Here is a 21,778-nt window from a genome sequence, read left to right as displayed (position 1 = left end):
GTAAACAAAAATTCTAATAAATAATGACTTTTCTACTTAAATAATTTCTAAAAAATAATCTAAGCTTCTATAGATAATTAAAAAAAATGACTTTATTAATAAATTCCTCATAACATTTTATCGTAATCGTGTTTTTAATGCACCTACAGCTAGTTTGACATTATTTGTATATATATTAAAAAATTCAAAAGAGAATATTCGCACAGAGATTATCCAACAGAGAAACGCGAAAAGAATCAGATACATCGAGAGCCGCAAAAGGCGACACTTTAAAGAGGACCAGAAGACGCGCGCGGATAAATAGGCGGGTGATTTATGAAGTGGCGAAGAGACACGTGTCTCCTCCGTTTTCTCCTCCTTCGCTCACCTTAAACCTCGACGAGGAGAGGCTGCCGAGCCTCCGATACCTCACGCTGTAGGGGTTGCCCAAGGAAGGGTCTCTGCCGACGCGCTGCCGACAGTTTTGGTCCAACATCTGCCCCCGAAAAAACAAAAGCCCATTGTCGCTAACGACCGGTCGCGCTTCTCTTGTTTCTAACCGAGCGCTTTTGAATCGTAGGCGAATAACGGATCCGAGAGTAGTCGTCGTCCATTCAGGCTACTCTCCTTCCTTTCGTTCTCGCTCGACCTCTCCGATCTTTTTTTTTTTTTTTTTTTTTTTCTTTATTTTTTCCTTCTCTTCGCTTCGACGACAGAATGAAACGTGGTCGTTGTATCGTCGTCTTCGTCGGATTTTTATCGAAAATTTTATCGTCGTTTTTACTGCCGTTTATTTTTACCGTCGTTATTCCGTTCCCTTCTTTTCTCTCGCGTTCCTCGACTGTCAGTCGAGGACCACGGACAGGCGCGATTAAAATCTCGCGTTCCTACGAAGAATGCGGGGTGCGATTGTCTCGTTCGAACACGAGTCTCGACACATCGAGACTTTGCGCAGACTTATCTCGCTTCCTGTGCTACCGGCTCATTCTTCCGGTGAAAAACGAGAAGCTGCAGATACACGGGAGAGAGTCGAAAGAAAGCTCGACTCGGGCCGATTCTGAATAGTAAAGAGGGCTCATAAAAAAAAAATAGATCCTTATCGGGACGCTTGGATTCGTGAATATATTTTCTAATCTGTTGAAAAGAGTTTTTCGCCCGTTTCTCAAGAAAATACGTGGAAACGCAATGTTACGGAATACAAAATGCATGAGAAATACGATGTGAAAGAGCTATGTATTTTTAAAATATTTTTATATATGTATAAATAAATGAAGAAAAATATATAGTTATATAATCGAAAAATTTTATAATTATGAAAATTCGTCTCAGTACAAATTTAATAAACAATCAGAGTATTTTTTATGTAGAATACTTTTTTTAGAGGATTAGAGAATCACTTGTTAGAAATTATTTCACATTATTCATTTATTAAAAATTTTATTTAAATACAAAATACAAGTAATAATGGAATAGAATATTTAAATACATATTTACAAATAAATATTTAAATATATAAATAAATTTAAATTAATTAAAAATTAAATACTGAAAAAAGTCAGTTATCTGTATAAAATAAATATCTTTCAAATAATGGGATCCATACGCCTAAAAATTGACCGCAAATTTAAGTTCGGCCCACCGATCGAGGTGTAACGCGGATCCTAAAGGATTGAAACGAGCCCGAGTTTGCGCTCTGGCCAATGGTCAAGCGAGCTCCGCCCAGAAAGAATCGAACGCCGTCGACGAAAAGCGTGAATCGAACGAAGCAGACGACCCTGGCAGCAGCGTCAGGGGTAAACAAACAGGGGTTGGCGTAAAGGTTGCCGCAAAAAAGAAAGAGAAACGCACGAGAGGACGAAAGAGGAGAGAGCAAGAGATCCCCCGAGAAGCGAGACAAAGATATATATATATATACAAAACAAGAAGAGAGAGGGAGAAACTCGAAGGGCGAGAACGAAGGGAGGGGAATGGAAAACGACTGCCAAGACGGTGGAGAGTTTTCTCCGTTTGGTCGCGAGTCTGGCAGCCCCATTTCGGGTAGATATAGATACTCGACTCGTTCGTCGAGGGAAAGATCGATGTATGAAACTACTCCTGCCAATCTCTATGTTAATGCGCGAACCGTACGAGAGAAAGAGAGGGAGAGAGAGAGAGAGAGACGTAAGACGGTCGCGAGGACCCGCGTTCCGCTGTAGTTTCTCCTGAAGGACACTCAAAAGTGAATTGTTACGTCTGCGGCTGACCTCGTGGGCCCTCTGCCCCCTCGGACGACGGTGAATTATAACGGTTGCGTAAGGGGAAATTAGTTCTGTTTGTTACGAGGAAAGTCCGCTCGCTCGGATTAGGCGAATACCGTCTGCGGCCGTTTATCGTCGAAAGGAAATTGCGGGGAAATTGAATTGCGAAAATGGAAAAAAGGCTTGCTTTAATTCAAAATTGAATTTTTACACAAGACTGATATTTTTATTACCCGCGTTTCAAATATTGCACAATCTTTTTTCACCTGCTAAATAGAAGGGAATATATATACTAAATAAATATATAACAAATATAAATACAAAATAAAAATAAAAATAAATATAAATAAATGTAAAAACAGCTGCAAAGAAAAGTTTTCAAACTCATCGTTACTCAATTTCGTTGAGAAGCCTAATATTAATTTCATTAATCTTTTAATTAATCTATTTAAAAAATTATTAAAAAAAATTAATCTTTATTATAATAATCTATTATAATATATTTTATAAATTAATTAATCTTGTTTAATGGATCCTTTAAGATCTCTAGTTCATTAATTTAATAAATTTTCATTAAAAAAGTTTTTTACGACTAGCGGCAAAACGAGAGCCGTTTTGATACTTCATCAGCAGGATTATAGCTGCAGATGGTTAATAGGTGTCGTAAATTGTAATGATTAATGTCTCATTGCGAATAATGCGCGAGACATATGTCTACATATTTGATTATGCAATGGTATCTATAATAACGTATAAATATCGACAGTAATGAGCTGATACTGATATTGCTTTCACCATCATTCTTAGCCGGAGTCGGGGAAACGAATAATAAATTGAAAGGTTTCTTTGCGAGATAATTGCAGTAATATACGTTTATATATAAAACACAATGAAATACCATACACAAGATATTTCTTACTCGAACATAAATATTTATAATTGCTGATGCAAGGAAACTACTTTTTTTTTGAAAAATTTTCCCTTAAAAGTGAATCTGAAAGTATATCATAATATATTAAATTTCTTTTAAGTAAAAACTCCCTCACAAATATTTGAAACTATCTTTGAAAAATCCTTCAATTTTATATCTCAATAAATGAATAATATGTTATGTAGAAACAATAAAATCTGATTAAGAATAAATTAAAATTGAATAATATACTTTGGAATGTAATATTTATAATTCCTGTAGGAAGTTACTTCTTTCTCAAAACACACGTTATTTTGCCTGAAAAGTATAAAGTTAGAAGTATATTATTTTCTTTTAAGAAGAAACTCTCTTCACAAATATATGAAACCCTATTTTTAAAAATTAAATGATAGCGCTGTACAAGAAACAATCAAATCTAATTGATTGTGAATAAATTAGAATGAATAATATTTTATTTATAGTTAATGATGAAGAAATTATTTCTTTCGCGAAATGCATACTATTTTACTTGAAAAATTAAGCTACAAGTATATTATAATATATTATAATATAATTTTTAATAATATAATATATTCCTTTTTTAAAAAATAAGATAAAACACAAATATTTATGAAATTTTATCTTTGAAAAATCCTAAAATTTTATATTTCAATAAAAAAATAACATATTATATAGAAACAATCAAATCTAATTGATTGCGAATAAATTAGAATGAGTAATATTATATTTATAGTTAATGATGAAAAAATTACTTCTTTCGCGAAATGCATACTATTTTACTTGAAAAATTAAGCTACAAATACATTATAATATATTATAATATAATATATAATAATATAATATGTTCCTTTTTTTAAAAAAAAGATAAAACACAAATATTTGTGAAATTTAATTTTTGAAAAATCCTTAAATTTTATATTTCAATAAAAGAATAACATATTATATAGAAACAATCAAATCTAATTGATTATGAATAAATTAGAATAAATAATATTTTATTTATAGTTAATGATGAAAAAATTATACTTCTTTCTCGAAATACATACTATTTTACTTAAAAAATTAAGCTAAAAATATAATATATAATATATTCTTTTTTTTTAAAGATAAAACACAAATATTTGTGAAGCCTTATTTTCGAAAAATCCTAGAATTTTATATTTCAATAAAAAACGAACGATCGTAGAAGCAATGAAATCTAACGATTGTGAGTAAATTAGAATTGAATAAGAGAACTTAATCAAACTCGGCGTCCGTTTAATCAAAGTTCCGACGCATCTCTCCAAAGGAAACGCGCTGCTCTCTGTTACAGCGGAAACCTCGCAAGGTACCACGTCCCCAGACACCGTCCAATGCGGGGGCTGTAGGGCGTCCTACCCCCTCGGCGAGATCGTCCGGTTTATTGAGCACAAGGTCAACCACTGTCGCAGCAGCCTCCAGGGCTGCCACAGTCCGCCGGCGACGGCTGCACCGGAGGACTCCGATCCCGAGGACGCCCTTACCCTGAAGAGCGTCGACCCGGATTCGAAGCTGAACTCGGTGCCCAGCATCTCCGCGCCCATCAACAAGAGGAGCGGCCGGCTGGAGAGCCCGCCAACACCTCAGGGCCCCGGGCCGGACACCGGAAGTCCGATCGACCTCAAGGCGAGCGCCAGCTCGACGCCGAAGAGACGGACGGAGGCGCCGGACGAGGACAAGGAAGATCTCCCGAAGAAGCAGAAGACCGAGTCCGTGGACGCCGACACTAACACAGTCAATTCCGGTAAGTTTATTTATCGTGTCTACCTCTTTTATCCTCTCTCACTTCTCGATTTCTCCATGAAAACAGTGACGTTTGTTTCACACGATTTACATAAATGTAGAGCACTGTCTTTTTGAGTAATTGTAGAATCATCTTTGATTAAAAAATATAAACTAAATATTCATATTATAAAACCTGTATTTGGCATATAAATATTATATAACATATATTGACAAAAAGACAATAACTTGTCTTGTTACAGAAATTAAAATAAAAACAAATAAATAAATCCGACTGAGATACCGAGCTAAAATAATTTCTATAAAATACTTTAACCTTTAACCTTTAGTTTTGTAGTTAATAATTGTTATTATAGACATTATTATAAAGTTTGAATAAAATAAAAATTATTTAATATATTCAAAATGAAAAAAAAAAATATTATTTATATATTAAATAAAATTTACTCTTATATTTTAGCAACAGATAATTTTGTCTCTTTACCATATAAACGTTATATTACAATTATTTACTATATATTGCGATAATATATGTGTATATATTTCCTATTGCTCAAAGAGAAATATTTTAATTAATTGTTTAATTAACTATTTAATATACAATAATACATTAATATAAACTACTTGTTAAATTTTAATTTTAATTTTTTGTGTCAAAGTTATATTGTTACGAATTTTATTATTATTGTAACATGTAGAAATATTGCATTTCATATTGAATTGATTAACAGTCATGTGTCGGGATATGAGATGTGCAACGCGATTTGATCTAGTCGCAATAATCGCCCGCGAATTGATTTCGCCTCTCAATTTCGTGTCTGTATTATAGATTTGAAATTTGGCAGCGTTCTAGTGTGGACGGGAAAGTGTGTCAGGGTTTTCTTTTTTTTTCTCCTCACCACCGTAAACGTACGGGAATCGAGGATTCGAATCGTTGTGCCGATTCGAAATCACATGCCGGTTTGGCGAATTGTCGGTTGCCCGAAGGGACAACGGAGAGGCGACGGGGAGGGGGAAGGGGGGAGAGGGTGTTTTAAAGTACAGTTATAGAGGGCTGCCACATGTGATGCCGAACCTGGCGAAATACGAACAATGGATCGGTGGATTCGATTTTTGAATTTAAACCACCCGCTCGGGGATTGGGGTGAACCTGCCCCCCCCCCCCCACGCCTCCTCTCTCTCTCTTTCTTTCTCTCTCTCTCTCTCTCTCTCTCTCTGTCTTCCCTCGCGTCGTTTCTCTGACCCCCTTTTGTTGGGAACTACATTGTCATACGTCGAAGGGTTTAACGCGAGCGCGAGCGTCCTCAATCGCGACACGTTGGATATGAAAGTACTGGGTTATCTACTTTGCGTTCGGTTTCTTTGTGTAAAATGGATCTCGAGCATCGACCTGACAATTGCTTTTGACTCTCTTTTTGTGGCCCGCGGTTTACAAGCTCGACGGATTATTTGGCAATGATTGTATTGCTATAAAGAAAGAAAAAGAGAATTTTAGAAATATTAAGTTTATTAACATTTGAAACAAAGTATACTACTGATGTAATATGTATTAGTACTATAACATCTTATTAAACAATATATTAATATATTAATATTATATTATTAAAAATATATTATTGATATAATAATAACTAAATATAAAATGTATTGTATTACTAAAAATAAAATAAAAATTATGAAATTATATTATTAAAAATATATTATTGATATAATACTTGATTTTGCAATAACAATTTTTATAATTACATTATATATATATAAATATATATATATATATATATATATATATATATATATATATAATTATATATTTTATTACATTAAAAATAAAAAATAATATGTAAATATTTATTATTATAATTTTAAATAGTGAGACTCCATCGTGGTTTCTAATTTCACACCGATGAATCCACTGCTTGTCCTTTGAGATTCTTATACAGTGCTTAACTGTGCAAATTGACGTAAGAACCTGCTTTGCAACGCAGAATGGATTTCGCCTTTGCCCTCGATAGCAGAGAGAGGACCCACCGTTGGCTCTTCTATGTATTTTCCTCTGTAATTAAATTATTTTCATCGTCGTATATGTATATTTGTTAAAGAGAAGTCTATATTTTACATTGCGGGGATGTATTATATTTGTGATTATTTTCAGCTTTATACGTAAATTTTGGAAATATTTTCAACTAAATATTGATATGTACCTTATTGAGAAAACACTTTTATTACAAATAATTATTATCACGAGTAATAATCTCTCTCATGACATTTCAACAGTCAAGAAATGTTGCTTATAATAGATTTTTATTCTTAAAACAAAATAACAGTTCTATTCTTATAATGAAATTGACAATTTTTAATACTTACAATTATACTCTTAATGTATTAATTATATTGAACATAAATTAATATAAAATTTTTAAACACACGCGTGAATTCGATGTCCTTCGACTTATATAAGAAAATGGCATAGATCTTTTTTCCAATTCTGGAGAATAAATTTTTCTGAAATCTATTCCAAAAATATAGGTACATCGATATGGACAGCTAGAGGAATTGAATGGATTAGACACGTCAAAAATTAATAAATTTAATATATTTCGAGATTCATGAATTTAATATTGCGCAAAGCACTTTTAGCTTCTTAAAATATAAAACTAATAATTAATTTGTAAGTTAAAAATTTGCCCTGAAGAATATCTTAATCTCAAAATATCGGAAATATTATCTATTTTATATCGAATTAATATTATATAATTTTTTACACTGACTGTATTATTACACAAACTTTATTTTTACAAGGCAAATCTTTATTTTAACTCACAAATTAATTATTATATTTTAAAGTTTATATTTTAAAAGGCTAAAAATGCTGTGTCCAAATTCATGAATTTCGAAATGTATTAGATTTATTAATTATTTACGTAGCTGATCCGTCTAGGTTGTTTTTAAATTTCTGTCGTCTCGGGAAACAAGGGCGGCCATCAGAAACAAACATAATCGTGTCTCTCGAGGAGCAACGCATCGGCGGTTGTTCGTACACCGGTGTCTCTTTAAAGTTTCATCACGCTCTGCGGCGCTCGTCCCAAACCCTCTTTTGCCAGCAACGTTGTTCGGGCAACGAGAGAAGAAGAAAGAGAGAGATAAAGAGAGAGTTAACCCTTTCCGAACTGGTCCACGATCACTATAAGAATACACTCGCTCGTGCTCATCCCGTTCGTCCGCCGGGAATATTCTCCGGTTAAGCCCCTTTTGTCGCCTTTTTTGTCGGATTTTTTGCTACCGGACAACCACGTCGAAAAGCCCAATTAGAATCGTCCTATTGTTCGGCCACGTGGTCCGCACGAGCCGTCCACACGAGAGCGTCCATACGGGCGGACGATGCGTGCGTGCGTGCGTGCGTGCGTGCGTGTTGCATGAGGACAGGTAAAGCGCGTATCAGAAACACGCACGTGGGGTGGCGGCGACAGGATGTGCCGGAACCCTCGGTTCTGACAGAAACTTAAGTTCCTCTTCCGCGATGTGATTTTTGATATATTCCCCTCTCCCCCCGATCTTCTCTCGATTACACAGGCGCGAAAAATATCATTGTAAGAAATTGCCTAAAAATTTGGACACATTTTTGTCTAAATTTTCAGATCTGCAAGGGTCAGAAAATAATTTCGGACAGTCTGTCTTAATCATCAAGGTCATTTTCCTGAAACTTCAGAAGAATGTCTAAAAATTTGGATAGATATATGTAAAAAAAACCTACTAACACTTTGCAATTATTTTTTACATGTAAATGTTGCCTAAGAATTCAGAAGATTTTTGTCTGAATTTTCAGATCTGTCTGAAAGTAATTTTTAAGACAGTCTGTCTTAAATCATTTTTAGACAAATTTTAGACAATCTGTCATTAAAGTCATTTTTTTGAAAGTTTAAAAGAATGCCTGAGAATTCGGATAGCGTGTCTGTAAGAAAACTTCAAATATTTTGCAATTATTTTTTACATGTAAATGTTGCCTAAGAATTTAGACATTTTTGTCTGAATTTTCAGATTTGCCTGAAAATAATTTTTAAGACAATCCGTCTTAAGCCATTTTTAGACAAATTTTAGACAATCTGTCACTAAAGTCATTTTCCTGAAAGTTCAGAAGAATGTCGAAAAATTCGAATAGATATTTGTAAAAAAAAACTACTAACACTTTGCAATTATTTTTTACATGTAAATGTTGCTTAAGAATTTAGAAGATTTTTGTCTGAATTTTCAGATCTGCCTGAAAGTAATTTTAGACAATCTGTCACTAAAGTTATTTTTTTGAAAGTTTACAAGTCTGTCTGAAAAAATTGTCTGCAAATTCAGATAATATATTTATAAAAAAATTTGTCTTAATCATTAGAGTTATTTTTTTAGGAGAGGCAAAAGGTCAGAAAAATACGAATTCTGTCTAAAAATTTAGACAATCTGCAAAGAATTTCTGCACAAAAAAGCTGCAAACAAAATGTCTGAGGTTTTTTGTGGCTTTGCATCTTCTAAAAAAAAAGTCTTTAATGATTAAGACAAATTTTCTGAAATTATTTTTAGATACCCAGATTATAAAAATGTGTCTGAATTTTTCAGGCAATTTCTTACAGTGCCATTTTTGATAATCAGATTTTGTGTCCTTGAAAATTGATGGAAGGACCTTTCGAAAACGCCAGTTACATTTTCCGTCATTTTCATCAACTCGAATCCACGGCGGATACGAGTTTAGAAAAATTCGGGACGCAAGAGAAATTCGGTTACACGCATGAAAATAGAGAAGCACACCGCGTGTAAAAGAATGGCGAACCATGAGGGACAATATATCGTTTCCGAGAAGAAGGGCTAGAAAGGAAAGAAGGAGCGAGCCGGGGGTGAAGGAGGGCGACGACGGGGAAGGAGAGGCGATAATCCGTCGAAATTGACACCAACCGGAGCGCTCCTCTTCCTCGTGAGATGCAGATTTGATCTATCTGTCACGTTTGTCTCCGAGAATATTAATTCTCGTCCGCGGGTGAGGTTTTTTCCCCGGCGGAGCTTTATGGCTCCTTTCCGATTTGCCACCCCTCACCCCTTTTCTGCCCGCGTCTCTCTGCTGCTACTGGAAGGAGTCGACGACTTCCCGGACCGCCCGAGGTGAACGGAGAATTGCTTGCGAATTGGCTGTCGCTCGGGGTTTCGGGGGTCCTGCAGCTCTTTCTTCATCCTCTTTTTCCTTCCGTTCTGCTTCTTCTCTCGCGGAAGGAAGTTGACAAGAAACCGAAACGCACGAGCGTAAAAAAGTGACGTTGCAAGAACTTTCTCGCCCATATATTTCGCATATCACCGGAAGCGGGGAGAGGAGCCTGCGAACCTTTATCTCGTATTTTAATATCCCAGTTTTTCGCCACTTTTCTCGAATTATTTGAAATGTCTAATGTGAACGACGCGAAATCCGATCGCGCGCGATTTACCTAACTTACACGAACATCTCGCGAATCTTATTGTCGATGGGGATAGAATGACGCAACGCGAGAAGAATGGCACACGCTATTATAAAAATCAACGTGGATGCCTCCAGCATGGCGGGTCCTCCTCCGAAGAGTTTGCTTCCGTTTCGACTGCTCCGGTTCATATTTTACCTTCTTTCTTCCCCGACAATGACAAGGTAGCTGCGTTCTTCCTTTGCACTTACTTCGGGTGCTTCACATAAAGGAAACCCTGCGAGAAAGAAAAAGATGGGAGAAAAAGAAGAACGTCATCAAAGCTTACAAAGCACAAGTTCAATATACGCGACGCGTTTAAATTACCAGGTCGAGTGGCTTTTTGATTAATTTTTTTTTCCCTTACGTCCTCTACGTAAGACGAGAGGATCCGCATTTTCCTTTCTTTCTCCCTCAATGGTGTAACACTGCAGAAAAGAAAATCGAAATAGCTGAGAAAGGCGGTGAGAAAAAAATCGACAGCATTAAAGATTAAATTCGATATTGCTAATCCTATCCGTGGAAAAATGTCACGTTATTTTCATCGCGTATCAGAGTCCCAAGTTTCAGAAAAATTATCATCTCGCTGATTTTAAATAATAATACGCGTGTGATAATTTAATTTTAGAGATACACGCTCCGGCGGGGCTATTGTCCCGCTTCAGAGTCTTTGTGACCAACTCATGAGAAATACACGGATAATAAACTCTTTTAATAAATTGAGACTCGGCCCTCGAAGGGTTAATAGCCCCACGGTGGTGCATTTCGCGAGAGATTTGCGGTTTGGACGGACAAACTGAGTAACGGAGGACATAAAGGCATCGTGAAGCGCAGCCTGACCAATCTTTTCGCGGAACTATAGTGACCACAAGGAGTATGTTACGCGACCATTCCAATATTCGTTTAGAGAGAATGAAATCGCGCCGGTCGCTATATTCGCTCGATTTTAACGGCTTCGGCTCTTTGCCGCTCAACCCACCGCGACACTCTGCGGTGGGTTGTGCGAGTCGTAAATAAAAATTTACTGGAAAGGATCTGCTAGCTACGGTCACACAGACATGATGTAGACCAGATATTAATACCCCGTGTGTATCACATGTATATAAAATTTCAATATATTATATATTATATAATAAAATTATATAATAGAATTATATATATATATATATATATATATATTTACAATATAATTAGATTGCAATATTATAATGTAATTACATTGTATAGTAGATGGTAATAAATAATATAGATTTTTTATAATATAATTGGATTATGATAGATGTATAATAATATTTATATATATTATAATACAATATATTGTGTATATATGTATATATATAATTATTTATGTTTTTTATTTTTCCATATATCACCGGATATATTTTGTACAAAGTTTGTATAATTATTTTTTTATTTTAATATATTATATATCATAAAATAATTATTAATATTTACGAATAATAATATATTTATTAAATATATATATATATATATATATATATATATATATATATATTTGCAATAGTCCAACAGAAAAGTGCAATTTTTGTTATGTTTTATACAATTTTTAATCAATTTGTTTTTATTTATTAATACGGTTGGATGAGTGCCGAATATTTTTCGCTTTTCCATGAAATTGATCTGTTGGTTATTTAATTAATGGGTCCAGTAAAATGATTAAAATCACCCGCAAACTACCCACCTGGACATGATCCGCCGCACGTTGTCCCTTTTAAGTGCAGCCCTTGTATCGACGACAAAGTGCATACGTCGCATACGTCGGCTAATCAATATTTTAATATTGTCACACGCCATTCTGGATTAAAGGCCTTTGTGTGTGTGTACGTATGTGTATATCATGACGTCACTGGGCGGCAGATGTGTCCCGTCTAAAAAGATTTTCGAGAGCGCGTTACAATGTCGCTTACACGATTAAAATTTGTTCATGAAATCATGCATGATACTCTTGCGATTACGCGTTTATTTGTGATTATATGGTACATAATTTAAAGCTATTTCTTTCAGCCCTTGAAATAGTTTTCAATCATTAATGACACAAAAGTTTTAATTCTTACTAATAAATATATTAATAAATGTTTGTTCAAAATTTATGATACACGATGTATTACTATGTACTTGATTAATCTAATTTTTTAATTAATTTTTTATTAAGTTAAAATTAAGAGAAAAAATCTTGTAAATTTTAGCGATATTTAATTAGAAATAATTAGTTACCGTATAAAAATTCTCTGTTATTAACAAATTTAAAAAAAAATTATTTATTTATTATCTCTTGATTATTTAAAACTACATACTTGGACACTCAACATATTTTCCAAAAAGCATCGATGTGAAGAAAGAGGTGGTAGATTCGTGTTAAGTCTTCCGTAAAAGGGTTGAAAGGAAGTATTTGTAGGATGACCAGGGCTCGAGTCGTTGTTAAACAATGGCGTTCCAAACGATTTGCCCGTAAACGTCGCCAATTTGTCGGGTAATTTCTGAAGAAAATCGTTCGGTCACTATCGTAGGAGGGCCGAATCTCATGTGCAGACATATTGTTCATTTGATTCCGTTGTCCTTTCTAAGCATGAATCCTGTCTTGCCATCTTTCAAACGTCCTCCACCGCTGATATGTTGTAACAAAATTTTGTATGCTGGATACGTACATTTATTTAATCAGAATTATACACTACGCAAAAAAATTAAAAGGCCACTATCTTTATATAGAAAAAGGTCAGTTTTCAAGTAGCTGCAACTTTCTTAAAAATAATCGGAATAAGATCAATAAAAAAAGTGTTTGATTCGACAATTTCAAATAATGTAATTTTTATTATTGATTTTCTCGTTTAATTTGCATTAAAAAATTACGAAAAAAATAATTACATTTAAAACTATGTATAAATTATAAAATGCAATTGTTTTTCAAATCATGCAAACTCCCTATTATATACTACGCAAAAAAATTAAAGGATTAATTTCTTCCATATAAAATAGGGCCAATTTTCAAGTAGTTGTAACTTTCTTAAAAATAATCGGAATAAGATCAGTAAAAAAGTGTTTCAAAGCTTGAAGTTTCTAGTTTTAGAATTTTTAAATGAATTTTAATTCTTTCTATTCGTTAAAAAATTATATTGTAAGAAAGCGACGTCCGTCGATTGAACAAATTTTTCAAAAGTTTGTCCAAGAATGCCGAATTTAAAAAAATCCTAGCACGATTTCATTAATTGGGTGTTAAAGGGCAGAGTTTTAGCTTTAATTTCTTCTTTTGACGAATGTTCTATGATTTTTGTTCGCCGAGATATTCATTATTAAACCAAAATCGAGCTGTTGACTTTAAACGCTTATAACTAGTGAAAAAGTGATCGCGCAATAATCATTAAAAAAGCAATTTAAAGAGAAAAGCTAGCACTTTAAAATAATCCTACCGTTTTTTCAATTTTTATTCATTTTAAAGCGTAATTGTTACTTAAAGATCAAGTAAAAATTGCACTTTTATCTTCGCTTATTTAATCAAAGTTAACGAAAAAACGATAAAATTTTCATAAACTCTACAACATTTACAAGTAAAAAGCATTCCAGTTACTCGTACAAAAGGCCAAAGTGTGAAGTTTTTTTTCGGTGAATATGGAAGAAAGTGGCTCTTTAATTTTTTTGCGTACTGTATTTTGTTACATTGTTTATTTTCGTCTACTTTTAAGAGCAATCAATCTCATTGAATTGATTCGATCTAAAAAGAAATTAAGATTGGATTAATTCTCTTAATTTCTTTCTAAAATATTATAATATATTGTTGTTGGTTTTCGACATAAGTGAAGTTCCTCTGTAGCAAAGTATGCGCTTTAATTTATCGTACAACGTTATATCGGAGCAATTGTGTAACGTATATTGAACTTTCCATTTACTCGATAAAAGAGTCATAAACGACAGCGTGCACTCGCGTCTTCCCAGCCGATCTGCCATTTCTCGCGGACATACATTGGCCGGGGAAATCTGAAGAAATAATCCTAACGGATGGCCACCCGCGAAGTTTGCATATGAAAAGCACCCAGCCGTGAATCGATACACCTTTATTATGCCCGAGCACTTGCTTATCTCCCGCTTCTCTCCCTGTCTCGCGTCTTCTCTCCCCGGGGAAGTCGGCAATATTTTCGACTTCCGAGGAAGGAAAAGAAGGCCCGGGGAAAGGTCGAGGGAAAGTGTGGTGAACGCCCGAAGCGTGAAACAATAATTGCCGAATTTTCGCGCTTCACCACTCGACGTCGATTTCGAAGATGACTCGAGCCTCGCGTTCCTTCTCTCTCTCTCTCTCTCTCTCTTTCGTACCGTTCTATTTCTCGTTTTTTTAATTTCTAAAATTTGTGAACAGATGTAGTTTACCCTCGTCCCGCCCATCGAGGATCCCAAGAGATGAAATATCTCGAAAAAAATATCAAGGTTTCGAAACTTTTGTCTGATTCGAGCCGCTTTGATATTTTTACGAAAAATCGACTATTTTTTTAAATTTCTTTTTAATTTGAAAAGTCGTGAAAAATTCATTTTACAAAAGAAAAAAAATGTAAAAATTTCTATGATCTAATAAAAGTTTATTGTATGCTCTCACGAATTTAACTTTTTTCAAAATGTTACTTCTGACTAAATTATTTAATATCTACTGTTAACAAACTGCAACAAGTGTTGTCTCTTTCTAAAAAAAATATAAGAGAGACAAATGTGACTTAAGACTTTAAATTTAATATATTCAATTATATTATATTATTTTTAATTAGAAAGTTATAATTAAATTTTAAAATTATAATTAAAGGTTTATTAATTATTTTTCTTCATTTTTCAAGTATAATTTCAAAATAAATTTAACAATTTCATTTATTTCAAACCGAATGATTCTAATTTTCATAAATCAAAATTCTATTAATTTTAAAGAAAAATTTTATAAATAAATTTAATTTTATTGATATTAGAATCATCATAAAATTTAATGAAATAAATTTTTAAAACATTATTAATTTATAATAATATCCATTTAATAATTTAACTATTAGTTCAATATTTCATTTATTAATTTCTTTATTTCAAAATATTACGTAATTAAAACAAAGAAAACAAAACTTTTTTAAAAGTACAGTTTAATCGAATAGTTTATTGAAAGTAAATCTGGAGTAAAATTAGGACAACGGTTGTATAATTAAAATACATTTTATACAGACACGCTTTCCTTCGGACGAGACTTCTCAATCCAGGAAATCGCCGAAGATCTCCCGTCTCTTCCTCCGCGATCTTTATGCCTTGTTCGTCCGCGACTTTCTCCTCGCTCTTTTCGACGATTGAAAAATCGCGCGTGTCAATGAGATTGCGACGCTGTCAAGCGTAATCCTGGTGAAAGGTCAGCGAGACGTGAAAGAAAAGTCCCTCGCCCACTATCGGGCCTCGTTATTCTACTTAGCACCTTGTTACACACGACGAAATGTGTTCTATTGTGTATTGTCGCTGAATAAACTATTATTTACCGGCCTCGACGAGTTGTTGCTAATTTTATTTAAGATTCATTGTCTTCGCACATCCTGCTCGCGCTGTCATAGGACGGCAATCTCTCAAAACTACCCATGTCTACTTCTGTTGCTCTGAGTAATTTCACGTCAACGTAATGCAACGTAAAATTACGATTGTATTCCAGGAGACAGGAAATTGAATTGCTGAAAATATTTATATGTCATTCGTGCGGTTTAATTAATATACTTTCGCGAAAACTATCATTTTTTTAATAAATGATAAGAATCCAATTCTTCTTAATTGCTAAAAAATACGGTCTTTAAGTGTAGTACAGGAAATCCGCCTCGATCCGACGATTGTTCAGCTTTAAGATGATCCTGAAGCTTCAAACAAAGATCGCTCCCTATCCCGAATAGCCATTTAATTAGGACCACTTTATTTTGCTGCAGTCTTTTGTCTCTCCGTCTGACTTGCCTTGCCGTCGTTCAAGTATTCCGAGGTAGGTATAATGGGGAGGAAGGGGCGAGTCCTGAACTTTTTAATCTCTTACAAGAGGAAGTAGCTACTTCTGTGTCCGCTACGACGCGCATGTATTTATCTCGTCTAAAAAGTTTCTTCCCGAACAACGTTGCGTGCGTATTTATTTGTCCGAATGCTCGCCTTCACAAATTTGTCAAGTCCGATCCTGGCCGAATTGAAAGAGAAGAAAACTTTTGCAGCTAACGATAAAATATTTTTTTTTCAAGACGGCGCGTTATTCACTTCTTCTGTAAAGATTGTATAAACAATGTACTTTCGATATGGATGAAGGCCAAAATAAAATAATAAAATATCTTATTTAGATATGGAATTTTTGATAAAAGACTGATATTTGGGAGATAAATAGAGGAACGTGGGGTAGAACGGCACCGCGGGGTACAATGGTGCAGAGTCGATATTTTTTTAAGGAGATGCTACCATGTCATAAAATATGTTGCAATTATTGCTACTAGGGGTCTCTTTCTGCGTGCTGTTATCAGTGGTCGCAATATTTTTAGTTAAAAGTTGTTATAAATTATTTAATGCAAAAATGCTTACATTAAAGAATATTTTTCCATGTTTTAAAGAGAAAAATATTTATTACAACAAGAGAATTGTTTTTATTTATTAATTTATAGTTATCATTTAAAAATACAAATTTATATTTTTATGTTCTATATATTATATTATAATATACAACTTTGAAGAAGTTTTAGACATCAATGTTAATGAAATAAACAAGTTTTGGAGGTAGTCCATTATACCCCGCATGAAAAGCATATCACAAAAATCTTTTATTAAATCAATAATCTCGTCTATTTAAACTATTATTTTATATTTAACTTGCGTTTTTTCTTCTAGTGGATATTCCAAAGAATATTTTTAGTAAAAAAAAAAGATCGATTTTTTTTAATATGTTGAAAACTTGTTCAATGCTTACGTTGACCGTTCTACCCCACGTCCCCCTAATATGTTTTATATAATATAATAATATTGGAGAACTATATTTTTGATCCATATTAAATCGATTAAATTTAAAAGTACACATGGTAAACATATATTTTCGTAAGAATGATTAATCGTTATCTTAAAAAATTCCGCGGAGTTCCTCAAGACGTGAATTGAAGTTCTTTCCTCCCTCGAGGAAGAACCCTAACGTCCGACGTTACGATCTGAGAAAATATGCTTCTCGGGTAATGTTTCGCGGTGATTTTACTCACTCGCAAAAGCGAGGGTGGTTCTTAAGCACATGGCGCCTGTATCCTCCGATCTGTCACTTTTCCTTCTTTTGACCGTCTCCTCTCATCCCGTTGCCGTTGGGGCGACGTCGAATTAATAAAATCCCACGGATTCGCCTTCCCCTCTCTTCTGCCAAACCTGCAACGCGGCGGACGTGAAAAATGGGCCGAAAATCTGATATTCCGGATTAAAAACATTGAAATTCAAAACCCGTCCCTCCCGCGTCATAAGCTCCCGCGCGCGCCATAAGGGGCAGGAGGGTCGAGAAGTCGTTAAGGGTCAGTTTCAGCCGCATGCCGTAGTAACCGACCCCCGACGCGCCCTCTCCCTCCCCCCTCGACCGTCGTTCGGCGAGGATATTATTTTTAAGCTCCCCCCCCCTCCCCGCAACTCGTCGGTCCGAACCGCAATTTGACACAGACGCGCCGTTTGAATTCCGAATTCAATCGGCTGGGGCCGTCTCGATTCCGCGAAATTAAGGGTGGTTCGAAAATTGATAGCAGGGCTCGGGGGCGTGCGTGCGCGCGCGCGCGCGCCCACACGTTACGTAATGCACGTGTGCGAGCAAGCGTTTTACGAGCTGCCGTCACATGCTCGTGAAATCACCGTGAAGTCTAATCTCCCATCGTTGGATTATTATTACGATATATATCCCAGGGTCTTATAATCATCTTATTCGCAGTTCTAATCCATCGAATTATCCCCTGATTTGATCAGCGTAATTTCCTTCCATTTTTCCTTCCCTTAAAAATAAACTTTGATTCTTAAAATAGCTTTCCAATGAAACTTCAATGTTTTTATCTCTTTTGTTCAGAAACAAGTAAAAAAAAACATATGTATATACATATAATTAAATAATACTGAAAAATATACTATATAACAATATATATATTTAACCCTAGGCTGTCACACCCTTTTTTTCGAACGAGACTGTCACACTGGGTCACTGTAACCCAACGCAATTTTCGATGAGTTGCAGTTTAAAAAAACTAAGTGTGCAAAATTGTTGAAAAAATTCTAAAATAAAGTTCAAACATAGAAAAATATATTGCAGTTATAAAAAAAATTAATACTTAAATTATTTTCATTTGAAAAAAAAAATTGTGAAAAATAAATTCTTTTGTTTAAATTCACATTTTATTTTCATCAATCCGGGTGATGGTGTGTGACAACCTAGGGTTAAATATCTATGAGGGAATTAAGTATGCGATTAATGATAAATTTATCTAAATCTTCAACAACTTCTAAACTAAAATTCTTCATATTTAAATTGCGAATTTGAAAACCAAATTTTTGCGAACATTACGATGACTCTTAACCACCGCGACGTTCATACATCTGTTTCAGAGCCAAGATGGCTGCAATGCTCGCAGTGTTCCCGGCGATTGTGCTCGGCGTGGGAGCTCCTTCAGCACGTACAGAGCATGCACGGCGCCCGTCTCTACTGCTCCTCCTCTTCGTCGACAAATTCGTCGTCGAACACTCCAGCGCCGAGTCCACCGACGCCTACACCGACGCACGCGCATCACCTTAGCCCACCGAATCATCTGAACCTGAGTGGCAAGTCCACCGGAAGCTCTTCGGCGGCGAACTCATCCGGCGGCACAAACACGAGCGGCAGTAGCGGTAGTCGACAGCAGCTTCAGACTTCGGCGTCCCTGGTGGGCGATCCTCTCCACAGTTTCCTGAGGCTACCTCAGCACTTGGAGCGAAGTTTCCCGCCCATGTTTAGGCCCGACTTTCTTACCCTAAATCCTCTAGCGGGGTACAGAGGTCTCCAGGAACTGCAGACGGCCACGAGAAATCTGCAGAACCTGGGCGACCCGCTACGCGGTATGGACGGGTTGAATCTGGGTGATCCATTGGTGCGCAGCTCGTTAGACTCGCTCAACAACGCCCGGAATCTCGCAAATTTGGCCGAACTGTCGCACGGCCGAGGCCTCGCCGGCCAAGCACATCCACCGCCACTTGAAGCGAACCTGGATTTTTACTCAGCGCGCCTAAGGAGCCTCGCTAATCCGTCCTTAGGCGCGGCTCCACCTACACCTAGCGGTAACCCGTCAACAAATCCCCCTCCTCCACCAGTAGCACCGGTACCATCGGTCCCCATTGCCAGCAATGTTCAACAGCAGCAGCAACAGCAGCAACAGCAACAATCACAACAGCAACAATCGCAATCTCATTCGCAAGCTCACTCGGTAGAACCGCCTAGTCCGGCCTCGGCCAATCCTACGAATTTAAGCCACGGTAACCATCAGAAGGAAAACTCACCGCCCTGTTACAATCAAAGTCCAGTGGGTCATCACAATAACAACAATTCGACCGATAGCGAGAAAACAAGCCCGCCGGTGGCCTCAACGCCGATAATTACCGACTCTTCGTCGGAAACAGTGTACACGTGCGAGGTGTGCGATAAGAAGTTTCGCTTTCAATCTAATCTGATCGTCCATCGTCGCAGCCATCGAGATAAGGAGAGACAGTACCAGCAGCAGGAAGGCACGCAAGACAGCCAAAGCACGTCGACAAGGTGCGAAGTGTGCGAAGCCGAGGTGTCGAGCTTCACCGAACTGAGGAAGCATATGAGGAAAGAGCATCAGGAGCACCAGAACTCGGCTGCCAGTCCGCAGGGCAGCGTTGAAACGGTGCCGGACGATGGGTCCAGCTGCGACGAGAACATGGACCTAGACGAGATGGAGGAAAACGATCAAAAGACCGAGCGTGAAGACGCGGAGGAGAATACACCCGAGGATCTCAGTACTAATCAAGGACAAAGCGGCGAGGAAAGTGGAGGCCGGGTAGAAAAGCCGGCCAGTCTGGTGGGCGATCTCATGGAGAAGTTCGGACTGAGCAACATTGCTCAGTACTCGGAGGCTTATCGACAGGCGCTGCAAGAGAATCATCGCAGCGGCTTCCTCAAGACCGATTCGTCTTGCAATCTCGCCAACTCTCTGAATAACAACAAAGAGAAGGAGAGCGCGCTTTCGCCCACCAACTTCAATTCCTCGACGACGCCCAACATTTTTTCCGGCCAGGGGTTTCCGCGATCCTCAGGGCCGGACTTTGGCGGTCTCTGGCTACCCAGTCCGCACTACTTGGAGAACAACGAATTTCGCAAAGCGTCCAAGGCAACGACGTCCAGCCTGGCGCTTCAGGGCCTACCGAGCCCACTACTGAAGAAGGAGCGGAGCGGCCGAAACGACACTTGTGAGTATTGCGGCAAGGTCTTCAAGAACTGCTCAAACTTGACGGTGCACAGGCGGTCGCACACCGGCGAGAAGCCGTACAAGTGCGAGCTCTGCTCGTACGCGTGCGCCCAGAGCTCGAAGCTCACCAGGCACATGAAGACCCACGGCCGACACGGCAAGGACACGTACAAGTGTCGCTTTTGCGAGATGCCGTTCTCGGTGCCGAGCACGCTCGAGAAACACATGAGAAAGTGCGTGGTAGTGGTGCAGCAGGGTCCCAAGCTGGACATACCGTACCCGGTGATCAAGGACGAGGACTCCTCACTCAGTAGCAAGGATACTTGATCCTGGAACGGAAGCCTACCGCCAATCCCGCCGCTGTGGCCGCACAGGCCGCCATATCCGGTGTATTGAAAGCAAGAAGGATCTTCTTCCTCCTTAGCGACCTCGAGAAAGGGAGAGATATCGATCATTTGACAATCTAAGTTGCGCAGGCTCGATCTCATCGAGGTGCCGACAGCGCGACGTCAAAAGAATCTCTCGCCATGAAGGGGTCACCTCTCGGGATTAGGAGAGGTGGTGGTAGGTCGACGTATGATTTCGAGAATCTCTCGACCGAACGGCCTGGAAACGGCTAAGAAATTACGAAAAGCAACGGAGGACCTAGCGAGGCTAGAGTTTCGACTGGTTCGACGAAGAGAAGCTCCTCGCTCGAACGTGAGGATGATGAGATGGTTGAAGAGGCGACGTTCACGTGACGCGAAAACGAGAAGACAATTTATAATGAAAAGGTGCTCGACAAGAAGAAACCTGCTCCGCGTATAACTCAAGAAACTAACTAAGAAAACAAACGAATGGTTACCAGTTTGCGAGTCTCAGCACAGCTATTTAAATTATGTATCGCTATAAATAGTTATAAATAACGCGGAAAAAGACACTATATATAAATATAAATCTGCATATATATACATACACACA

At 37.0% G+C, this 21,778-nt stretch overlaps 1 protein-coding gene across 2 annotated transcripts in view; it reads left to right on the top strand.

Annotated features, from left to right (window-relative positions):
* Cph (BCL11 transcription factor chronophage) overlaps positions 1-21,534 on the top strand; it is a 41,402-nt gene extending 19,868 nt beyond the window's left edge. For both annotated transcript variants that reach the window (XM_072900391.1, XM_072900393.1), the window contains exons 2-3: positions 4,460-4,909; positions 18,963-21,534. In XM_072900391.1, coding sequence (XP_072756492.1) covers positions 4,460-4,909; positions 18,963-21,145 — 2,633 coding nt within the window. In that variant the 3' untranslated portion in view covers positions 21,146-21,534. The remainder of the gene's footprint in view (positions 1-4,459; positions 4,910-18,962) is intronic.
* Positions 21,535-21,778: the final 244 nt, after the last annotated feature.

Source organism: Anoplolepis gracilipes, chromosome 10 (assembly GCF_047496725.1).
Source record: "Anoplolepis gracilipes chromosome 10, ASM4749672v1, whole genome shotgun sequence".
Taxonomy (NCBI): domain Eukaryota; kingdom Metazoa; phylum Arthropoda; class Insecta; order Hymenoptera; family Formicidae; genus Anoplolepis; species Anoplolepis gracilipes.
Note: the sequence above shows the minus strand (reverse complement) of the source record. Positions and strands in the feature narration are given on the sequence as shown.